Source organism: Enhydra lutris, unplaced genomic scaffold (genome assembly GCF_002288905.1).
Source record: "Enhydra lutris kenyoni isolate GAN:26980312 unplaced genomic scaffold, ASM228890v2 scaffoldscaffold4, whole genome shotgun sequence".
NCBI classification, from domain to species: domain Eukaryota; kingdom Metazoa; phylum Chordata; class Mammalia; order Carnivora; family Mustelidae; genus Enhydra; species Enhydra lutris.
This window is the reverse complement of record NW_019154088.1, coordinates 34063349-34082659: the sequence shown is the minus strand read 5'-3', so window position 1 is coordinate 34082659 and position 19311 is coordinate 34063349. Positions and strand designations below refer to the sequence as shown.

The 19311-nt window shown below is 34.9% G+C and overlaps 1 protein-coding gene across 4 annotated transcripts in view; it reads left to right on the top strand.

Annotated features, from left to right (window-relative positions):
* LOC111158948 (Ral GTPase activating protein catalytic alpha subunit 1) overlaps nucleotides 1-19311 on the top strand; it is a 246811-nt gene that overhangs the window by 196404 nt on the left and 31096 nt on the right. For all 4 annotated transcript variants that reach the window (XM_022521311.1, XM_022521309.1, XM_022521306.1 and 1 more), the window contains one exon: nucleotides 17983-18141. In XM_022521311.1, the coding sequence (XP_022377019.1) occupies nucleotides 17983-18141 (159 nt within the window). The remainder of the gene's footprint in view (nucleotides 1-17982; nucleotides 18142-19311) is intronic.

Genomic DNA, 19311 nt, shown 5'->3' with positions numbered 1-19311 from the left:
ACAAGGGTTCCTGTTTCTCCACATCCTCGCCAATATTTATTTCTTGGTAGTTTTTTTTGTTTTTGTTTTTGTTTTTCATTCTAGCCATTCTCACTGGTATAAGGTGATATCTCATTGTGGTTTTGATTTGTCTTTCCCTGGTGATTAGTGATGTTGAACATCTTTTCATGTGTCTATTGGCCACCTGTATGTCTTCTTTGGGAAAATGTCTATTCAGGTCCTCTGGCCATTTTTAGATTATTATTTTTGTGTTAGTTGTATAAGTTCTTTTTGTATTTTGGATATTAACTCTTTATCAGATATATCATTTGCAATTGTCTTCTCTAATTTAAGAGGTTGCCTTGTCCTTTTGTTGATGACTTTCTTTGCTGTATAAAAACTTTTTATTTTGCTGTAGTCCCAATAGTTTAATTTTGGTTTTGTTTCTCTTGCCTAAGGAGACATAGCTACAAAAAGGTTTCTATGGCTGATCTCCAGAAAATTACTTACCTATGTTTTCTTCTAATTTATGGTTTCAGGTCTTACATTTAGATCTTTAAACCTTTTGAGTTTATTTTTGTGTATGGTGTAGGAAAGTGGTCCAGTTTTATTTTTTGCATGTAGCTGTCCAGCTTTCCCAGCACTATTTGTTGAAGAGACTGTCTTTTCCCCAGTGTATGTTTTTCCCTCCTTTGTTGTAGATTAATTGACCATATAAACATGGGTTTATTTCTAGGTTCTTTGGACTGTTCCATTAACCAATATGTCAGTTTTTATGCCAGTACCATACTGTTTGGATTACTACAGCTTTGTAGTGTATCTTGAAATCTGGGATTATGATACTTCCAAGCTTTGTTCTTTCTCAAGATTGCTTTGGCTGTTCAGGGTCTTTTGTGGTTCCATACAGATTTTAAGATTATTCATTCTAGTTTTGTAAAAATTACTATTGGTATTTTGATAGGGATTGCACTGAATTCATAGATTGCTTTGGGCAATATGTACATCTTAACAGTGTTGGTTTTTCCAGTCCATGAGCCTGGAATATCTTTCCATTTGTTTGTATCATCTTCAGCTATTTCATCAGTGTTTTGTAGTTTTCAGAGTGCAGTTTATTCTTAGACATTTTATTCTTTTTGGTGCAGTTACAAATGGGATTGTTTTGTTAATTTCTCCTTTATTATCAGTATAAAGAAATTCAGCCGATTTCTGTATTATTGACTTTGTATTTTGCAACTTTACTGAATTCATTTATCAGTGCTAGTAGTTTTTTTGTGGATACTTTAGGGTTTTCTATGTACAGTGGAATGTCATCTGCAGATAGTGACAGCTTTACTTCTTCCTTATGAATTTGGATGCTTTGTATTGTCTGTATTGTCTGATTGCTGTAGCTAATACTATGTTGAATAAAAGTGATGAGAGTGGACGTCTCTGTCATGTTTCTGATCTTAGAGGGAAAGCTCTCAGTATTTCACCATTGCATGTCTTGTTAGCTGTGGGTTTTTTTTATATGTAGCCTTTATTATGTTGAGGTATGTTCCCTCTAAGCCTACTTTTTTGAGAGATTTTATCATGAATGGATGTTATATTTTGTCTAATGCTTTTTCTTCATCTCTTGAGATGATCATATGGTTTTTACTCTTTTTCTTGTTAATGCACAGTGTGTTGATTGATTTGTGGATATTGAACCACTCTTGCATCCTAAGGATAAATCCTACTTGATTGTGGTGAATGATTTTTTTAATATATTGTTGGATTCGGTTTGCTAATATTTTGTTGTGGATTTTCACATCTATTTTCGTCAGATACTGTCCCATAGTTTTTCCATTCCTTTCCTTCCCTTCCCTTGCCCTCCCTCCCTCTTTCTCTTTCTCTCTCTCTCTCTCTCTCTCTCTCTTTCTCTCTTTCCTTCCTTCCTTCCTTCCTTCCTTTTCTTTCTCTTTCTTTCCTTCTTTCTTTCTTTCTTTTTCTTTCTCTTTTGTTTATTTCTCTGGTTTCAGCATCAGGGTAATCCTAGCCTTGTAGAATGAATTTGGAAGCTTTCCTTCCTCTTCTATTTTTTGGAGTAGTTTGAGAAAAATGAGTCATAACTCTTCTTTATATATTTGGTAGAATTCACCTGTGAAGCCATCTTTTTCTGTAGTTTTTTGTTGTTGTTATTATCATTTAAAATCTTCTTTACTTATTAGAGAGCACATGAGCAGGGGAAGGGCAGAGGGAGAAAGATAAGCAGACCCCAAGCTGGGATCATGACCTGAGCTGAAGGCAGATGCTTAATCGAATGAGCCACCTAGGGACCCCTCTGGACTTTTGTTTGTTGGGAGTTTTTTGATTACTGGTTCAGTTTCATTGCTAGTACTTGGTCTGTTAAATTTTCTGTTTTTTCCTGATTCCATTTTGAAGGTTATGTTTCTGCAAATTTATTCATTTCTTCTAGGTTGTCCTATTTTGGGGCATATAATTTTTGATAATATTCTCTTATAATCCTTTATATATCTGTAGTGTTGGTTATTTTTCCTCTTTCACTTCTGATGGCATTTATTTGTGTTCACTCTTTTTTTTTTTTTTTTTTTTTTTTTTTTTTTGCTTTATATTTTTTTTTTTTTTTTTTTTTTTTTTTTTTCCCTTTTTATGGCATTTTTTTTTTTTTCCTTTTTTTTTTTTTTTTTTTTTTTTGAAGAGTCTGGCTAAAGATTTATCAATTTTGTTGATCTTTTCAAACAACCAGCTCTTGGTCTTACTCATCTCTTCTATTGCTTTTTAGTTTTTATTTCATTTATTTCACTCTAATCTTTTTTATTTCTTCTGCCAGCTTTGGGTTTGTTGGTTCTTGTCTTTCTGGCTCCTTTAGATGTAAGGTTAGGTTGCTTATTTGAGATTTTTCTTGTTTTTTTGAGGTAGGTCTGTATTGCTATAAATTTCCTTCTCAGAACAGCTTTTACAGGGGTGCCTGGGTGGCTCTGTCAGTTAAGCATCTGCCTTCAGCTCAGGTCATGATCTCAGGATCCTGGTTTTGAACCCCTCATCAGGCTCTCTGTTCAGTGAGGAGTCTGCTTCTCCTCCTCATTCTCCCTCTGTGCTCTCTCTCAAATAAATAAATAAAAACCTTAAAAATTTAAAAAAAAACAGTTTTTATAGCCTCCCAAAGATTGTGGGCCCTTGTATTTTTATTTTCATTTGTCACCATGTAATTTTTATTTCCTTTTTGGTTTCTTGGTTGACCCATTTATTGTTTAGTAGTATGTATTTTAGTCTCTGGTTTTTGGCCTAATGTGATTTGTTCTGGAGAATATTCCATGTGCACTTGAAAAGAATACATATTCCACTGTTTTGGGTTTGTTTCCAGTTTTTTGTTTCATTTTGAGAGAGCGGAAGAGAGAACATGCACATGCACAGGGAGAAAGGAGGGGGAGAGGGAGAGAGGGAATCTCAGGCAGGTTCCATGTTCAGTGCAAAGCCCGACACAGGGCTTGACCCCACCATCCCACAATAATGGCCCAAGGTAAAATCAAGAGTCAGACATTCAAAAGGCTGAGCCACCCAGGCATCCCTATATTCCACTGTGTTTGGATGGAATGTCTGAATATATCTCTTAGGCCCATCTGGTCTAATGTGCCATTCAAAAACACTGTTTCCTTATTGATTTTCTGTATGGATGCTCTATCCATTGATGTATGTGGGGTGTTAATGTCCCCTACTGTTGTATTACTGTCAGTTTCTTCCTTTTTATCTGTTAATAGCTGCTTTATGTATTGGGGGACTCCTATTTTGAGCACATAGATATTTACAATTGTTATAACTTCTTGTTGAATTGTTCTCTTTATGATTATTTATTGTCCTTCTTTTTCTCTTGGTATAGTCTTTGTTTTAAAGTCTATTTTGTGTTATATGTGTTGCAACCCCAGCTTTCTTTTTGCTTCCATTTGCATGGTAAACATTTTTCCATCCCTTCACTTCAGATCTGTATGTGTCCTTTGGTCTGAAGTGAGTCTCTTTTTTTTTTTAAAGATTTTATTTATTTATTTGACAGACAGGGATCCCAAGCAGGCAGAGAGAGAGGGGGAAGCAGGCTCCCCACTGAGGAGAGCCCGATGTGGCGCTGAGGCTCATGAGGCTCGATCCCAGGATCCTGGGATCATGACCTGAGCCAAAGGCAGAGGCTCTAACCCACTGAGCCACCTAGGCGCCCCTGAAGTGAGTCTCTTATAGGCAAATTATAAATGTTGCTTTTTTATCCATTCAGTCATCCTATGTCTTTTGATTGGAGCATTTAGTCCATTTACATCTAAATTCATTATTGATAGGTATGTACTTACTGCCATTTTTATTATTGGTTTTGCAGTTCTTTTTGTAGCTCTTCCCTATTTGTTCTCTTGCTGTTTTTGATCATGGTTTGTTGATGTCTTTACTTGTATGCTTGGATTTTTTTCTCTTTATCTTTTGTGTAACTCTTACAGGTTTTCGATTTGAGGTTATCATTAGGTTCATATATAATATTTTATGTGTAAACCAGTCTATATGAGGTTGATGTTCATTTAAATTTGAATCACTCCTCACCCCCATGTTATATGATGTCATACTTTATATCCTTTAATTTTGTGAATCCCTTGACTGATTTTTTTTTAAAGATTTATTTATTTATTTATTTGACAGAGATCACAAGTAGGCAGAGAGGCAGGCAGAGAGAGAGGAGGAAGCAGGCTCCCCACTGAGCAGAGAGCCCGATGCAGGGCTCAATCCCAGGACCCCGGGATCCTCACCTGGGCCAAAGGCAGAGGCTTCAACCCACTGAGCCACCCAGGCGCCCCTTGACTGATTTTTATAGATATAACTGATTTTACTGCTTTTGTGTTTTAACCTTTTTTTTTTTTAAGATTGTATTTATTTATTTGACAGACAGAGATCACAAGTAGGCAGAGAGGCAGGCAGAGAGGGAGAGAGGAAGAAGCATGCTCGCTGCTGAGCAGAGAGCCTGATGTGGGGCTCGATCCCAGGACACGGGGATCATTACCTGAGCCGAAGGCAGAGGCTTAACTCACTGAGCCACTCAGACGTCCCATGTTTTAACTTTTATACTGGTTTTATGTGTTTAATTTATTTTTATTATATGTTTGCATTTACCTGTGAAATTTTTTCCTTTCATAATTTTCTTACAAAATTTTGGCCTTTTCTTTCCACTAAGAATTCCCTTTAACATTTCTTTTGAGATTGGTTCAGGGGTGATGATTTTTGTTTGGGAACCTCTTCACCTCTCCTTCTATACTGAATGATAATCTTGCTGGGTAGAGCAGTCTTGGTTGCAGATTTTTTTCTTTCAGTACTTTGAATGTATCATTCCATTCCCTTCTGGTCTGCAGAGTTTCTGCTGAAAAATCAATTGACAGCTTTATGGGGTTTTCCTTACGTGTAACCATTTTCTCTTGCTACTTTTAAATTCTCTCTTTCTCACTATGTTTTGCCATTTTGATGATTATGTCTTGGTGTGAAACTCTTTGGATTAATTTTGTTGGGGGTCTCTTTGTTTCCTGGATCTGGATTTCTATTTCCTTCCCCAAATTAGGGAAGTGTTCATCTCTTGTTTCTTCACATAAATTTTCTATCCACTTCCCTCTCTCCTCCCTCTGGGATCTCTGTAATGCAAACATTACTATTGTTGGTGGGGTCTCTGACTTCCCTTCACCTAGTCTCATTTTTTCTTATTCTTTTTAACATTTTCGCTATTCAGCTTGGTTGCTTTTTATTACTCTGCCTTCCAGACTGCTGATTTAGTCTTCTGCCTCTAATCTACTATTGATTCCCTCTAGTTTTTTTTTTTATGTCAGTTATTGAGTTCTTCATCTCTGACTGGTTCTTTTTTATATTTTCTTTCTCCTTCTTGAAGGTCTCACTAAGATCCTCCCTTCTTTTCTCAAATTCAGTGAGTATCTTTATGGCCATTACTTTGGATTCTTTATCAGGCCTGTTGCTTATCTCTGTTTAATGTAGGTCTTTTGCTGTGGTTTTGTCCTATTCTTTCATTTGGGACCTAATTCCTTTGTCTCCTCACTTTGTCTGACTCTCTGTGTTTGTTTCTGTGTATTAGGAGAGTCAGCTGTGTTTCCTGCTCTTGAAAGTTGTGGCTTTATGAAGAAGAGGTCCTGTAGTGTCCTGCAGTACAATGTCCCCTCATCACTAGAACCAGGCATTTCAGCAGTGTCTTTCTGTGGGCTGTGTGTTCCCTGCAGTTGTGACTGAGCTGCATTTGTATTCAGTCCAGTCAACTACAGTGGCCCATTTTGCCTATTATGAACACACTGGGCAGGGGTTTGTTCCATGTGCTGTTAAGGGATGTCTTATCTTCTTGTTCTTCTTCATGTCTGTATAGTGTTGCTCTCATTTACGATTAGTCTCATGTAGAGTGGGGAGAATGCCGGAAGGGGGAGTTTCCAGCCATATTTTTGCTCCTTCTACCCTTTTGGGATGTGGTCTCTTCTGCCCTGTGGAAAGTCTATTCTGCCAGTCTTCAAGTCATGAGTCATTTTCAGAGTTAGTTTCACTGATGTGGCTATTATGTCGGTACCTGTGGGATGAGGTAAGTTTAGGATATTATGACTCCACCATCTTTTCAGAAGCCCTGTCTTAACCATTTTTAAGTGTTCATTGGCATAAACCTTTATAATGTACAACTATCACAAGTATCCATTTCCAGAACATTTTCATTTAGTTAAAAATATTTTTTACTTTCTCTTGAGAATTCTTTGATCCATGTGTTATTTAGAAGCATATTATTTAATCTCCAAGTATTTTGGGGTTTTCCAGCTATCTTTATGTTGTTGATTTCTAGTTTAATTCCTTTGTGGTCTGAAAACAGACATTGTGTGATCTCTCGTCTTTTAAATTTGGTAAGATGTGTTTTATGGCCCAAATGTAGTCCATCTAGTGAATGTTCCATGTGATTCTGGGAAGAATGTGTAACTACTATTGTTGGAGGAAGTAGTCTATAAATGTCAATTATATCCAGTTGATTGATGGAGCTGTTGAGTTCAACTATATCCTTACCAGTTTGCTGCCTGCTGGATTTCTCCATTTCTAATAGAGGAGTATTAAAGTTTCCTGTTATAATAGTAGATTCTTCTAGTTGCAGTTCTGTCAGTTTTTGCTTCACATATTTTGACACTCTGTTGTTAGGTGCATACAGATGAAGGACGGGTTATGTCTTCTTGGAGTATCAACCTCTTTATCATTCCGTAATGCCTCTCTTTAACTTTCCTTGCCTTGAAATCTGCTCTGTCTGAAATTAATATAGGTATGCCCACTTTTCTTTTTATTGGTGTTATTGTGGTATATTTCTCCATCCCTTTACTTTTAATCTATATGTGTCTTAATATTTTAAGTAGGTTTCTTGTAGCAACAAATAGATGGGTCTTATTTTTTTGATCCACTCTGACAATCTCTGTCTTTTAATGTGTAGTTAGACCACTGACATTTAAAGTGATCATTTAATCCAAGTCCACTTTCAAATAATACTATGCTGGTTCATGGATACTGCAAATACCTTATAAATAACACAGTATATTTAATCTTTCCATCCTATCCCTATATCATTGCTTTCATTCATTTTACTTACAGATAAGCATATATATACCTAAGTATACATAATCACATGCATTATTGCTCTTATTACTCTGAACAAACTCTGATCTGTTTGATCAGTTAAGAATAAGAAAAATAAAAGTTTTTCTTTTCCCTTAAGTTATTGATTATTTGGTGCTTTTCTTTTCTTTATGTAGATCTGAATTTCTAACCTCTATCACTTTCCTTCTCTCTGAAGAACTCCTTTTAAATTTCTTGTGAGATAGGTTTACTGGCAACTAATTCCCTCAATTTTTGTTTGAGAAAGTCTTTATTATCCTTTACTTTTGAAGGATAATTTTACAGAATACAGAGTTCTAAGTGTTAGTAGTTTTTTTCTCCCAACACTTTAAATATTTCATTCCACACACTCCTTGCTTGCATGGTTTCAGGGGAGAAGTCAGATATTGTTCTTTTCTTTGGTTCTCTCTAAATAAAATATATTTTTAATTCTGGCTTCTTTTAAGATTTTTTTCTTTATCTGTGATTTTATGAAGATTGATGATTTGCCTAAATGTAGTTTTTTGGGCATATATCCTACTTAGTGTTTCCTAAGATTCTTGGATCTGTGGTTTGGTGTCTGACATTAATTGGGGTCAATTCTAGTCAGTATTGCTTCAAATACTGCTTTTCTTTCTTTCTTTCTTTCTTTCTTTCTTCTCCTTTCATGTAACAGTTTTTTGTGGTTGTCCCACAGTTCTAGAATATTCTGTTCTTGTGTTTTTCCCCCAGTCTTTTTTCTCATTGCTTTTCAGAAGAAAGGACACAGACAATTACATGGCATAATATTCCAGTTGTTTAATATTGAGATGTCAGGGGGTGCCTGGGTGGCTCAATGGGTTAAAGCCTCTGCCTTCGGCTCAGGTCATGATCCCAGGGTCCTGGGATCGAGCCCCACATCGGGCTCTCTGCTCAGCAGGGAGCCTGCTTCTCCCCCTCCCCCTTCTCTTGCCTGCCTGTCTGCCTACTTGTGATCTCTGTCTGTCAAATAAATAAAAATATAAAAAAACAAACAAACAGAAATTCATTAAAAAAAAATTAAGATGTCAGAAGTATTGGGACTTTTTAAAATGTAAGCATATGTTTGTAATTTTTTATAGTCTTATAATGCAAGCATGTATATTATTTAAGTTGTTATAATAATTATACCTGTTAGGTTTTCTTTTTAATGCCTGCTTTAATGAAGATACTTACCCTAATTAGATAGTTTTTTTAATATAATTTTTAAAATTTTTTAATAAACATATAATGTATTATTAGTCCCAGGGGTACAGGTCTGTGAATCGCCAGGTTTACACACTTCATAGCACTCACCATAGCACATACCCTCCCCAATGTCCATAACCCCACCACCCTCTCCCTACCCCCCACCCCCTCCACCCTCAGTTTGTTTTGTGACATTAAGAGTCTCTTATGGTTTGTTTCCCTCCTGATCCATCTTGTTTCATTTATTCTTTTCCTACCCCCTCAAAGCCCCCACATTGCTAGATAGGCTTTTTTACATAAAGTAATTTAAAGTGTTTGTTTTAGTGAGAAAATATTATAGTGTCACTGCTTTCACATGTATAACATCTACCATATAAAAGTGAAGTCCATCAAAATTATAAACAATAGGTTATAAAGCAACATCATTTTGGAAGGGTATAGTTCTCTTATCTTCTAAGGTAATTTAAATGAGTTTAAATAAAATCTCTTGGGGCACCTGGGTGGCTCAGTCGGTTAAGCGGCTGCCTTCAGCTCAGGTCATGATCCCAGGATCCTGGGATTGAGCCCCACATCAGGCTCTGTGCTCAGCAGAGAGCCTGCTTCTCTCTCTCCCTCTGTCTCCCCTCTGCCTATCTGTGCTCCCTATCTGTCTGTCAAATAAATAAAGTCTTTAAACAATAAAAAAATAAAAAGATAAAATCTGTATCAGGTTGGGACTAAATTGAGGCAACATTTCACTTAATTCAGTAGAAAGGAAAAATATACCTGATCTCACAATTCAATATAACTATTCTAAACCTTCTTCCTATAGGGAAAAAAAAAATACCCTAGCATTTATTTTTCTGTATATACTGAGATTTCCTCTTCCCAATTCCCTATGAATGTTGTTCTTAATCTGCTCTTCAGAGCCCTCGTATGTTAGATTTTTCTAACAGGTTTATATTTTAGCTCAATTATAGTATCAGTTTCTTTTTAATAAAAGGTTAAATATTTAAACTTAATCATGGTAACCAGTTGTCTTACACCAGTTCTCCTTAATAAAAAATCACTTTCTGTATTGGTATTTTTTCTCCTGAATTTAATAAATTCCACATTAGTGGTAATAAGTTGAGGCCTAGAACATGTGTCCTATTACAAATGAACAATTGGATATCATTAGGTTGTCCCCCTTTCCTCTGTAGATATATCTTTAGGTGTGTTAATCCATTCAGTAGACACATTAATGAGCACTGGTTGAAGTGTAATATTGGAGGAAGTGTAAGGCTCGTTGACCTCAGCATGGAGTTTAATACCTCTAATTAAATTAGGTAGTCGACAGTCAGTATAAAGAAATAGCTTTGCCTCTGGCAAGCTAGAATTATTTATGACTCTGGTTCTTTGTTTTAAACTTGAAAGGAGAAAATCATTTATATCTATCTTATAGAAACTAATTTTAGTTCTCATTTTTTATTTAAAATATCATGTGGTGATTTTGTAAATTATTTTTAAACATTTTATTTTCCCAGAATGAGAGGTAAATATCCTTGAACCTGTTTAAGTGTAGTGTTTTACTTCTTGTGAAGAGAAGCTTTTTCAAGACTCAAGACAGTAGCAGTAGTATTTTTACAACACAGACTATACTTCTTGAACAAATTAATCAAATATTCAGTTGTACAAAGTACTCTCTTAGAAATATACTACCATATCAAAAATCCTCATATAACCCTAGACAAAGATACCTGTTCTATAAATTATCTCTATCTGAGGAAGATTGATGGGAAAAAAAAAATCACTTAACTGAGTTTATTCTGTTTACTCTTAAATATCACAAGTACTGTAAGCATTGGTATAAAGTGTTCACAGGAGCTTGTCTCATTTCCTTGGTCTCCTTATTCTGGCCACTTGTAAGCTTTGTAAGTAGCTGAATCACCCTGTTAGAAGTTTTACGAAGATCAAGTTGAGATCATTGTAATTTACTTAGTTGGAATTACAGTCTGTCATTTCCTGCACCCCCCAAAAGAGGGTAAAGGGGCTTAAGTCAGTTTCCTCTGAAATATTGTTAGTGTAATGGGCAGCACTTCCTTTTCTGTTTTGGAATTTGGTCACAATAGTTTCCCAGATAAATCAGCTTTGTTGACCTGATTAGTCTGATTCTAATTTTAAATCTGTTTTTCTTTGTCTAGAAATAAAATTGAAATATAGTTTACTTTCCAAAGAACTTTTATGCTAAATATAGTCTGGAAAATGAATTCAAAAACAAATTTAAGAAATAATAATAAAATTTTCATTATTTAGTTAAAGTGTAGTTAGTATAATAGTTAATCGGTGTTATAGAAATATACTCATGGTTTTAATCCCAAAATAACAGTCTTACATAACATAATTCTATTTTAATGTTCTAGACTCTACCCTTAACCCCCAATTTCTGTAAATCTACTTTTTATGATAAGAATAGAGGATAGAGAAACGAGGAAATATAAATGGTTCAGAGTAAATTTATCTCACTACTGCAAATGGTGTCATTTGGATGTGATAGCAGTGGCTCCTCATTGCATGTAGAATAAAGTTCTAATTTTTCACTCTGGCCTTCAGTGCCCCATGATTTGGCCACCTGCCTGCCTACCTCTCTGATCACATCTCCTGTCACTTTCCTTTTCATTTAGTAGTCTGGTCTTATGGCTGTCATTCTAACCTGCCAACATGTCAAACTCATTCCCATCTCAGAGGGTATGCACTTACCGTTCTTTCATTTGAAATGTTCTTTCTCCACATCACCAGGCTTTCTTATTCTCATTGCTCTATTCTCAGATTCACATGACAGTTTCTCAGAGAAACCTTTCCATGCTAGCTAAAGAAGTCCCCTTCACTCAGTAACGCTATCGCATTACCCTAATTTATTTTCTTCATAGAACTACGCCTCCTGTCACCATCAAAGTGGAATCTTTAAATAAATGCCATAATTACAGATAATTCTGTTTTTATGCTGTGTACTATGTAATGACAAAAAAATTTACCTAGGTAAGTGCCATAGATAAGTTATAGTAATAACTAGATTTAACCTGATCCTGTCTTGTTCCAGTTCCTCTTTCTCAGAGCCCTTTCTCAAGTCTCCTCTCTTTTTCCCATTATCCTTTTTCTTTCCCATCTCTGTTTCTCCATTTCTTCAACACAACAAGCATACAGACTTGAACACCCTCCCCTGTTCTTCCGAGAATTCTGAAGTTTGTGTTTGTCCAAATGTAACCAAAAAAGAAGTCACCCCACGTGTCTAAAAACTGTTGCTTCTCCCTCTCTGAAACTTCAGACTCCAACCATTTCCAAATATGATAACTTTGTTTTCTTGAGTTTCTGTGATGAAAAATATTTTAAAGGAAAATTATACACCAGGCTTCTGGTTATATTAGAAGTCAAGTCCAATAGGGATTTGCCTTTTTTTCAGTTGGTTATTGAGACATTTCAAAAACCAGTTTTCAAGCTGTGGTCTTTTCAAACACATCTTCTGCACCAAAGTCACATATTTCAATAAAGCATTTTCAAGACTGTCTTTTTAATACTCAGCAATGTGTATTGAGTGCCCACTCTCCTAGGGTAATTGTATACTAGACACCATGCTTATTGTTTTAAGAAGATTTCCTTAATTACGAAAAATGAATGATCCAGACAGCAAGTAAAAATATGAAAATATGTATGATCCTAAAATGTATGAAAGTATGCTTTTTTAACAGGCTTGAGGAGTATTTGATAGTGTCTATTTTGCTATGTGTGGGTGTCTGGAAAACAGGGGAAAAATGAGGGGTGGAAGCAGTATTAATCAGTTTAAATTTCTGCGTGTATACCACTATCTCCCAAACTGCCTAACCTAATTAACTTCTGTGCGTTCTTCAAGTACCATTATAGATCAGTTTTCTTTATTATTTGCATTCAGAGAAGTGTATATAGAGGATTATCGATATCAGTAATTATTCAATTATTGATTTTTTGTTTTTTCACCATTTTATCTATGCGAGCAGCACAATGCATTTAGTCAGCTCTCTGTATTTGCTAATGTATGAAGAAAAGTAGATGGTAGGAGAGAAGCTTTTTAAGAACTCATGGACTGTTTAGGTATGCAGGATGACTAACATATGATCTAGGACAACAGTATATGAAATAGGAAGAAAAGTACAAAAAAGGAATCTAATGTTTAAAAAAAAATGAAGAGCTTGATACAGTAAGGAAAACAGAAATTGAAGACTTCCAGATTTTGACCCTGAGTAATTATAATTAGTTGTTAGGTACTTTCAATAGAGATAGGGAAGTCAGAGGGTAAGCTGATTTTGTGAAAGATGATATAGTTACTTTGCATGAAATCTAGTTTCCAGTTTCAAATGAAGGATATTTCATGGCATTGAGGAAATCTAAAATTGAATGTAATCTCTGAAATAATCATGGAAAATGAAAACATTTTGTGTCTTAAGATAGGCAAACATCTGATTTTCATAAAAGGACATGAAGTAGTCCATTAACTACCAAAATTAACATTCATGAGCTCCATGTCAATGCTTGATAAAATAGGATTATTAAACAGATGGTTTGTGAGCACTTAGGTAATGAAGTAGTGATCACTAGGAGCCACCATGAGTTCACCAAAACAAATCACATCAAAGTAACTGAATTTGTTTTAATAGGATTACCAGATCAGGGAAGACCATTGACAGTATAAAGCATTCAGCTAAGTTTTTCATTGTGAACAAGCCGAAGAAATGTGGTCTTAATAATAGTTCAGTAAGTATGTTCATAACTGGTTGTATAATCACTTCTGGAGACATAAATTAATTACTAATGAAAGGCATATAGGGAGGTGGTTAAAGTACGGTTTCTGGAATTTGACTGCCTTGGTTTCAGTTCTGACTGCCACTTACTAGTCATGTGACATTAGGCAAATGAATTTATCTTTTTAAGTTTCAATTCCTCATCTGTAAAAATAGGGGTAATAACAATTATACTTACTTTGTAGCATGTTGTTAAAACTAAGTTATGCCAAAGCACTTAGAATAGTTAAGAATTTAATAAATGTTGGGTATTATTTTAACCAGGAGGAACATTTATAATGATTTGCTATAAGGCCGTTACCCAGACTTGTCCCACTTGACATTTTTATCTACAACCTAAATGAAGACACAGGACATTGAATTTAAGGATAACCCAAATCTGGGTCAGAGAGAGCCAATGCACTGAATAGCAGAATCAGGCTGTAAAAAAGACTTTGATAGGTTAAATATAATCTGAACTTGGCAAGGTAAAATTTAACAAAATAAATATGAAATTCTCCCTTTAGATCTAGCAGTCAGTTTTACCTGCTTAGAACTTTGTAAGAACAAGAATTAAGGGTTTGAATTGACTACTACTTCCATTTGAGCCAACTTTGTAAAAATGCAGGAAATAATTTAGTTAACAGAGGAAGTGGTCCCCACTATGAGCTGATTGTATTAGAGCATATATTAATTAATGTGTTCATTTCCAGACTTCATAATTTAATAGAAACATCAGTAAACTGAGGTAATAATCCAAGATAAGGAATAGATTTGTAACCTATAAGAGGAGAAACTCTAAAGACACATTTAACATGGAAAAGAAAAGTTGAAATACATATTGGGCCAATCTTCAAATATCTGAAAAGGTAATATATAGAATATAGACTGGATTTATTTGGTAAGGCTCATTTTAGAAGAACTAGCTTCAGGAAGCAATTTTTAGCTTAGTAAAAAGAATGTTCTAATGACTGTAGCTCTTTAAAAATGAATGCGCTGACTCAGGAAGGTGTAAAGATCCCAACCCTAGAAGTATTCAGACAGAGGCAGGATTAACTTGTCAGGGATATTGCAGTGGGAGTTGTGTATTGGGTGGGAAATCAGAGCGTTAGGGTCTCTTCCAATGCTGATACTCTATAATGTATTGAGGACTTCAATTTTACAGATGTTGAATTTCATTAAGTACTTCATCTTCATGAATTGATAATCTGCAGCCTATATTATATACCCTGAAATAAAATTATTTCAGCAGCATTTGAAGTGAATTTGGAAGAATCATTTGGTTGCCAGTCATTTTAGCAGATTCATCCCATGTACAGAAGTCTTGTACTCTGTTTATGAAGTGATTGGTGGGATGCCTGGGTGGCTCAGTTGTTAAGCATCTGCCTTCTGCTCAGGACATGATCCCAGGACCTGGGATCAAGCCCCACATCAGGCTCCCTGCTCAGCGGGAAGCTCGCTTCTCTCCCTCTTTCACTCCCCCTCCTGTGTTCCCTCTCTATGTCTCTCTCTGTCAAATAAATAAATAAGATCTAAAAAGAAAAAAAGAAGTGATTGGTATCTGGGTACAAAAACATGTAGGTAGGAACTCCTTGAGAGTTCTCAGAGTATAGAAAAACCTGGAGAGTATACACAGGACACAATCTTGTAAGTCCATAAGAGATAAGGAATAAACATGAAATATATTTAACACAAATACTTTATATAATGTCAAATGTACTTCTGAAATTTCTCTTAACTATTAACACTCAAAATTCACTCAGTAATCTTTCAAAAATGTATGAGATCTATATAGCAATTAGCAATTTCTCAATTTTCATTTATTGTGTTGCAGGTTTTAAAGACCTAAAGATACAAAAACATGCCTAATTATGACAACATAATTACTCTTTAAAAAATGATAAGGGTGTTCTTGAAGCTTTCCCCTTAGAATGCTTGAACATGTTTAGAATGACATTGTTATATGCGTGGTTCTTTGCCACAAATATCTTCATTACAGTGTCTTAGTAAAAAAATACAGTGTTTTTTTCCATTGAACTTCTATAAGACTTTTAAGACTCTGTGGTAGATATCTGAAGACAAGCTTTGGTTATATGATAAAACTTTAGTTGCCCTTTTCTCCCATTTCTTTAGATAAGTGGGCACTAGAAATTATAGATAGCTTTGGCAAGAGTTCAAGGGTTAATGTAGCAGATAAATAAAAGGAATTTTCTGTAAATTGAGACCTGCATTATTTCAGTTGTCTTGTCTTTCCTAACCTAACTCATTTAATTTTAAAAAGTAAATACTTAAATTCTTCCTGACAGTGTGCTCAGCTTTTACTATCGTTTATTACTCCAATTATACTTGATATCACTTAGAACAATCTGCCATTTGGAAATCTCAGTATAGCCTGGAGCTTAGTATTAGATCTGGCGGCTATTGTAACATGTACAGCATATGACATTAATGTATCAAAATTAGATTGGATCATCCCTCCTGGTTAAATTTATTTCACATTTCTTTTGTATTCAGTTAACATAAACCTATTAGGGAAGCTGACACATGGGGATGGCTGTATAGGAAGGATATTTTTAAAGTATTTTGATTAAAAAATGAAATTATAGAGCCATGGCTTTTCTAAGTTGTGTAATCTGTTTGGTTTTTAAAAATGTCACAGAGCCCAAGTACTAAATTTATATTGTTCAACGGGTGTGTGTGTCCACACATATGTGTGGTGTGGTGTAAATAATGAGAATTAAAACTTAAACAATATTTTGATGGTTAGGTTTACTATCATACATTTAGAGCAATAAGTATGTTTATGGTTTCCAAAAATCAAAAAATTTTAATGTACTTAAGCCTAAAAAAAGTATCCTTAAAAGAAAATATTTTTATACTATATTTCTTAAATAATAGATTCTAGTCTATCGATTCAGCCTGGGTACTGTCTTATAATCCATCAAAGTGTTTGAGGGGCATTTCTTGCTTAGGAATACAAATGTTAAAGTTCAGGGATTTGCCTCGTATTTTCAGATACATTAATGACATTCATAGTAATTAGGTTTTTCTAGATAGACTGCTGTTAGGGACTTTAAAAACCACTAGAACACTGGTTCTTGGGGTTTTTTGTGTTACATACTCCTATTTGATAGACTCTCTCCTCAGAAAAATACACAAAATTTTACATGTAATTTTAAAATATTCACAGACCCTTTGAACCCAGGTTAAGAACTCCATGGTTATGGGGGCGCATGGCGGGCTCATTTGGTAGTAAGTCTTGATCTCTGGGTCATGAGTTCAGGCCCCACACTGGGCGTAGAGCTTACTTAAAAACAAAAAAACTCCAGGGCTAAGGGTAACAGAAGAGAGCGCCTTTTTTGTTTGTTGAAATCACACATTTAACTTTTTTCCTGCTCTGTGGTCTTGAAGCCAAGTAGATTGCATATTTCAAAAACGGAAATTGCTTGTATGTTAGCTCATCAAAAACTATTGATGACACTTATCCTAGTTCTCTCTTCCAAACCTTCTAAACCTTCAGCATGTCACACATACAGTGTGTCCATTTATCTGAAAGTAGTAGAAAAGCTTATGTGAGATGTGTACCAAAAATGGACTCAAGTGTTTGCAGTGACAGAATCAATTAAGATAACCGAATTTTATATTAAAATACACGTTATATGATAATCTCTATGAAGAAAACTCAAGACTAAAGGGTATTAAGTTCATTTTTTCTTATAACTTAGAAATTCAACTTTTGGATGTTTTGCTTTTTTATAATTGTAAGCATTTAATGTTAACTCTCTGATTGCCAAAAGCGCCTTTGTAAGCACTACAAATATTTAAACAACATCTTGAGAGTCACATTTCAAGAAGTCTGTTTGGAAAAATTTCACGTACAACATTCCACAGGCAAAGAAACCCTGGAAAGATGTTGAACCAAATACAGTCAACCTTCTCTTAATAGATTATTTACCCAACTTATGAATTATCTCTTTCTTTTCCTTCTCTTCCTGTTGCCTTCTTAAGGCAACTTTACTGCTCATTAGCCCTTTGAGAGAATGGTCAGAAAAAAAGAAGAATCTTACATCGCTCACTTTTAAAAAACATTTAAACAATTTTGTAAAAGGTTTGGTAGTGGGAAACTAGTATAGTTGCTAGTTAAGAAGAGAATTTGGGCTGTATGTGAATTTTTTTTCTAAGTTCTCTGCTTCCCACTGACTGTTGACAGCCGAAAATTTTCTGGTCTTTTGCAGCATCTCCTAATGTTTTGAGTGTTTGTGTTTCATGCTTTGTGAAAAATGATCAAATGAAATTTACGTTTTTTAATTTCTTTACCTTTTAATCTTTTTATAGTATAGTATAACATATTGTCAGTTGCTCTATGAGGAGCTATATGCTTTTTTCTAAAGCACTATGGACTATTTTCTTGGTTTTCCAGTTGAGACATTTGGGAAATGATGAAGTACACATTGTTTGGTCGGAGCATACTAGAGACTACAGGAGAGGAATTATTCCTACAGAATTTGGTGATGTCCTTATTGTAATATATCCAATGAAAAATCACATGTTCAGTATTCAGATAATGAAAAAACCAGAGGTAAGAACTCCTTATGTTACATTTTAATAATGTATTTTGAGCTCTTTGTGGGTTTGTGAGTTTCTTCTTTCAGAAGGATTAGACTAGGCATATCAGGCTATGAAAACAGGGGGAAGTGAGACACAGACTCTGGTACCTATGTAAATTGTCTAAGTCTGGTTCAGAAGGAGCTGAAATTGGAAAAATAGCAAGAAACTATGTTCAAATGGGAGTGCCAGAATGGAAGTTCTTTCTACCAAACTCACAAAAGCATTACCTTTTATTAAGAGGATGATTATACTTTCCGAAAAGACACAAGAAGAAATAATCATTCTGTATTTTTAGTTAATATAGCTTACTAAGGATTACATGATTATTTAGTCATGTACCTTAATAAAGGAAAGTTCTACAAAGTCCAAAAAAAAAAAAGTTCCAGTTGGATCTCTTATACCATAGGGCTGAAATACACTTGCAGAAGTATTTTCTTTCAAAATAATTTAAAAAGTGTAGTAGTGTTTTGGTATCTTTCTTACTTTTTTAATTAAATGTTTTTAAATTTATAGAAAACCTATTTTTTGACAGTTGATCATGAATCTTTATAATTCCTTGAATTAGACTAAGTTTCCCAGGTGGGAATTTAAGCTTACGGCCAGATTTTTTTAGGATTTATCTAAATCAGAGGTCAGCAAACTATGGCCTACTTACTATTTTTATACAGCCTGCAAACTACTAATGGTTCTTACATTTTTAATGGGATTTTTTTCTCTTTTTTTGTGTTTGTTTTGTTTTGTTTTCAGTGTCCACTCCTCCCTCCCCAGGTTTTTCTTTTTAAAAAAAATCAAAGAGGAGGGTCAGTTAAGCATCTGCTTTCCACTCAGGTCATGATCCCAGGATTCTGGGCTTGATGACCACCCCATATCCACACCCCCACCCCGACCTCCCCCCGCCCTGCCACCTACTCGAGTTCTCTCTTGTTGGTTCTGCTTGCTTTCTCTCAATCTTTTAAAAAAATAAAAAACCAAAGAAGAATATGCATCAGGGACAACATATGGCCACAAAGCCATATTTTTTGAAATATTTACTATATTATTCACAGCTCATATCCTTGCCTTCAGCTGTCATTTGTACCAACCATATTCAAACAGAATAACTTTGAAACTGTCAATCATCTGATAAAATTGACCAATTACC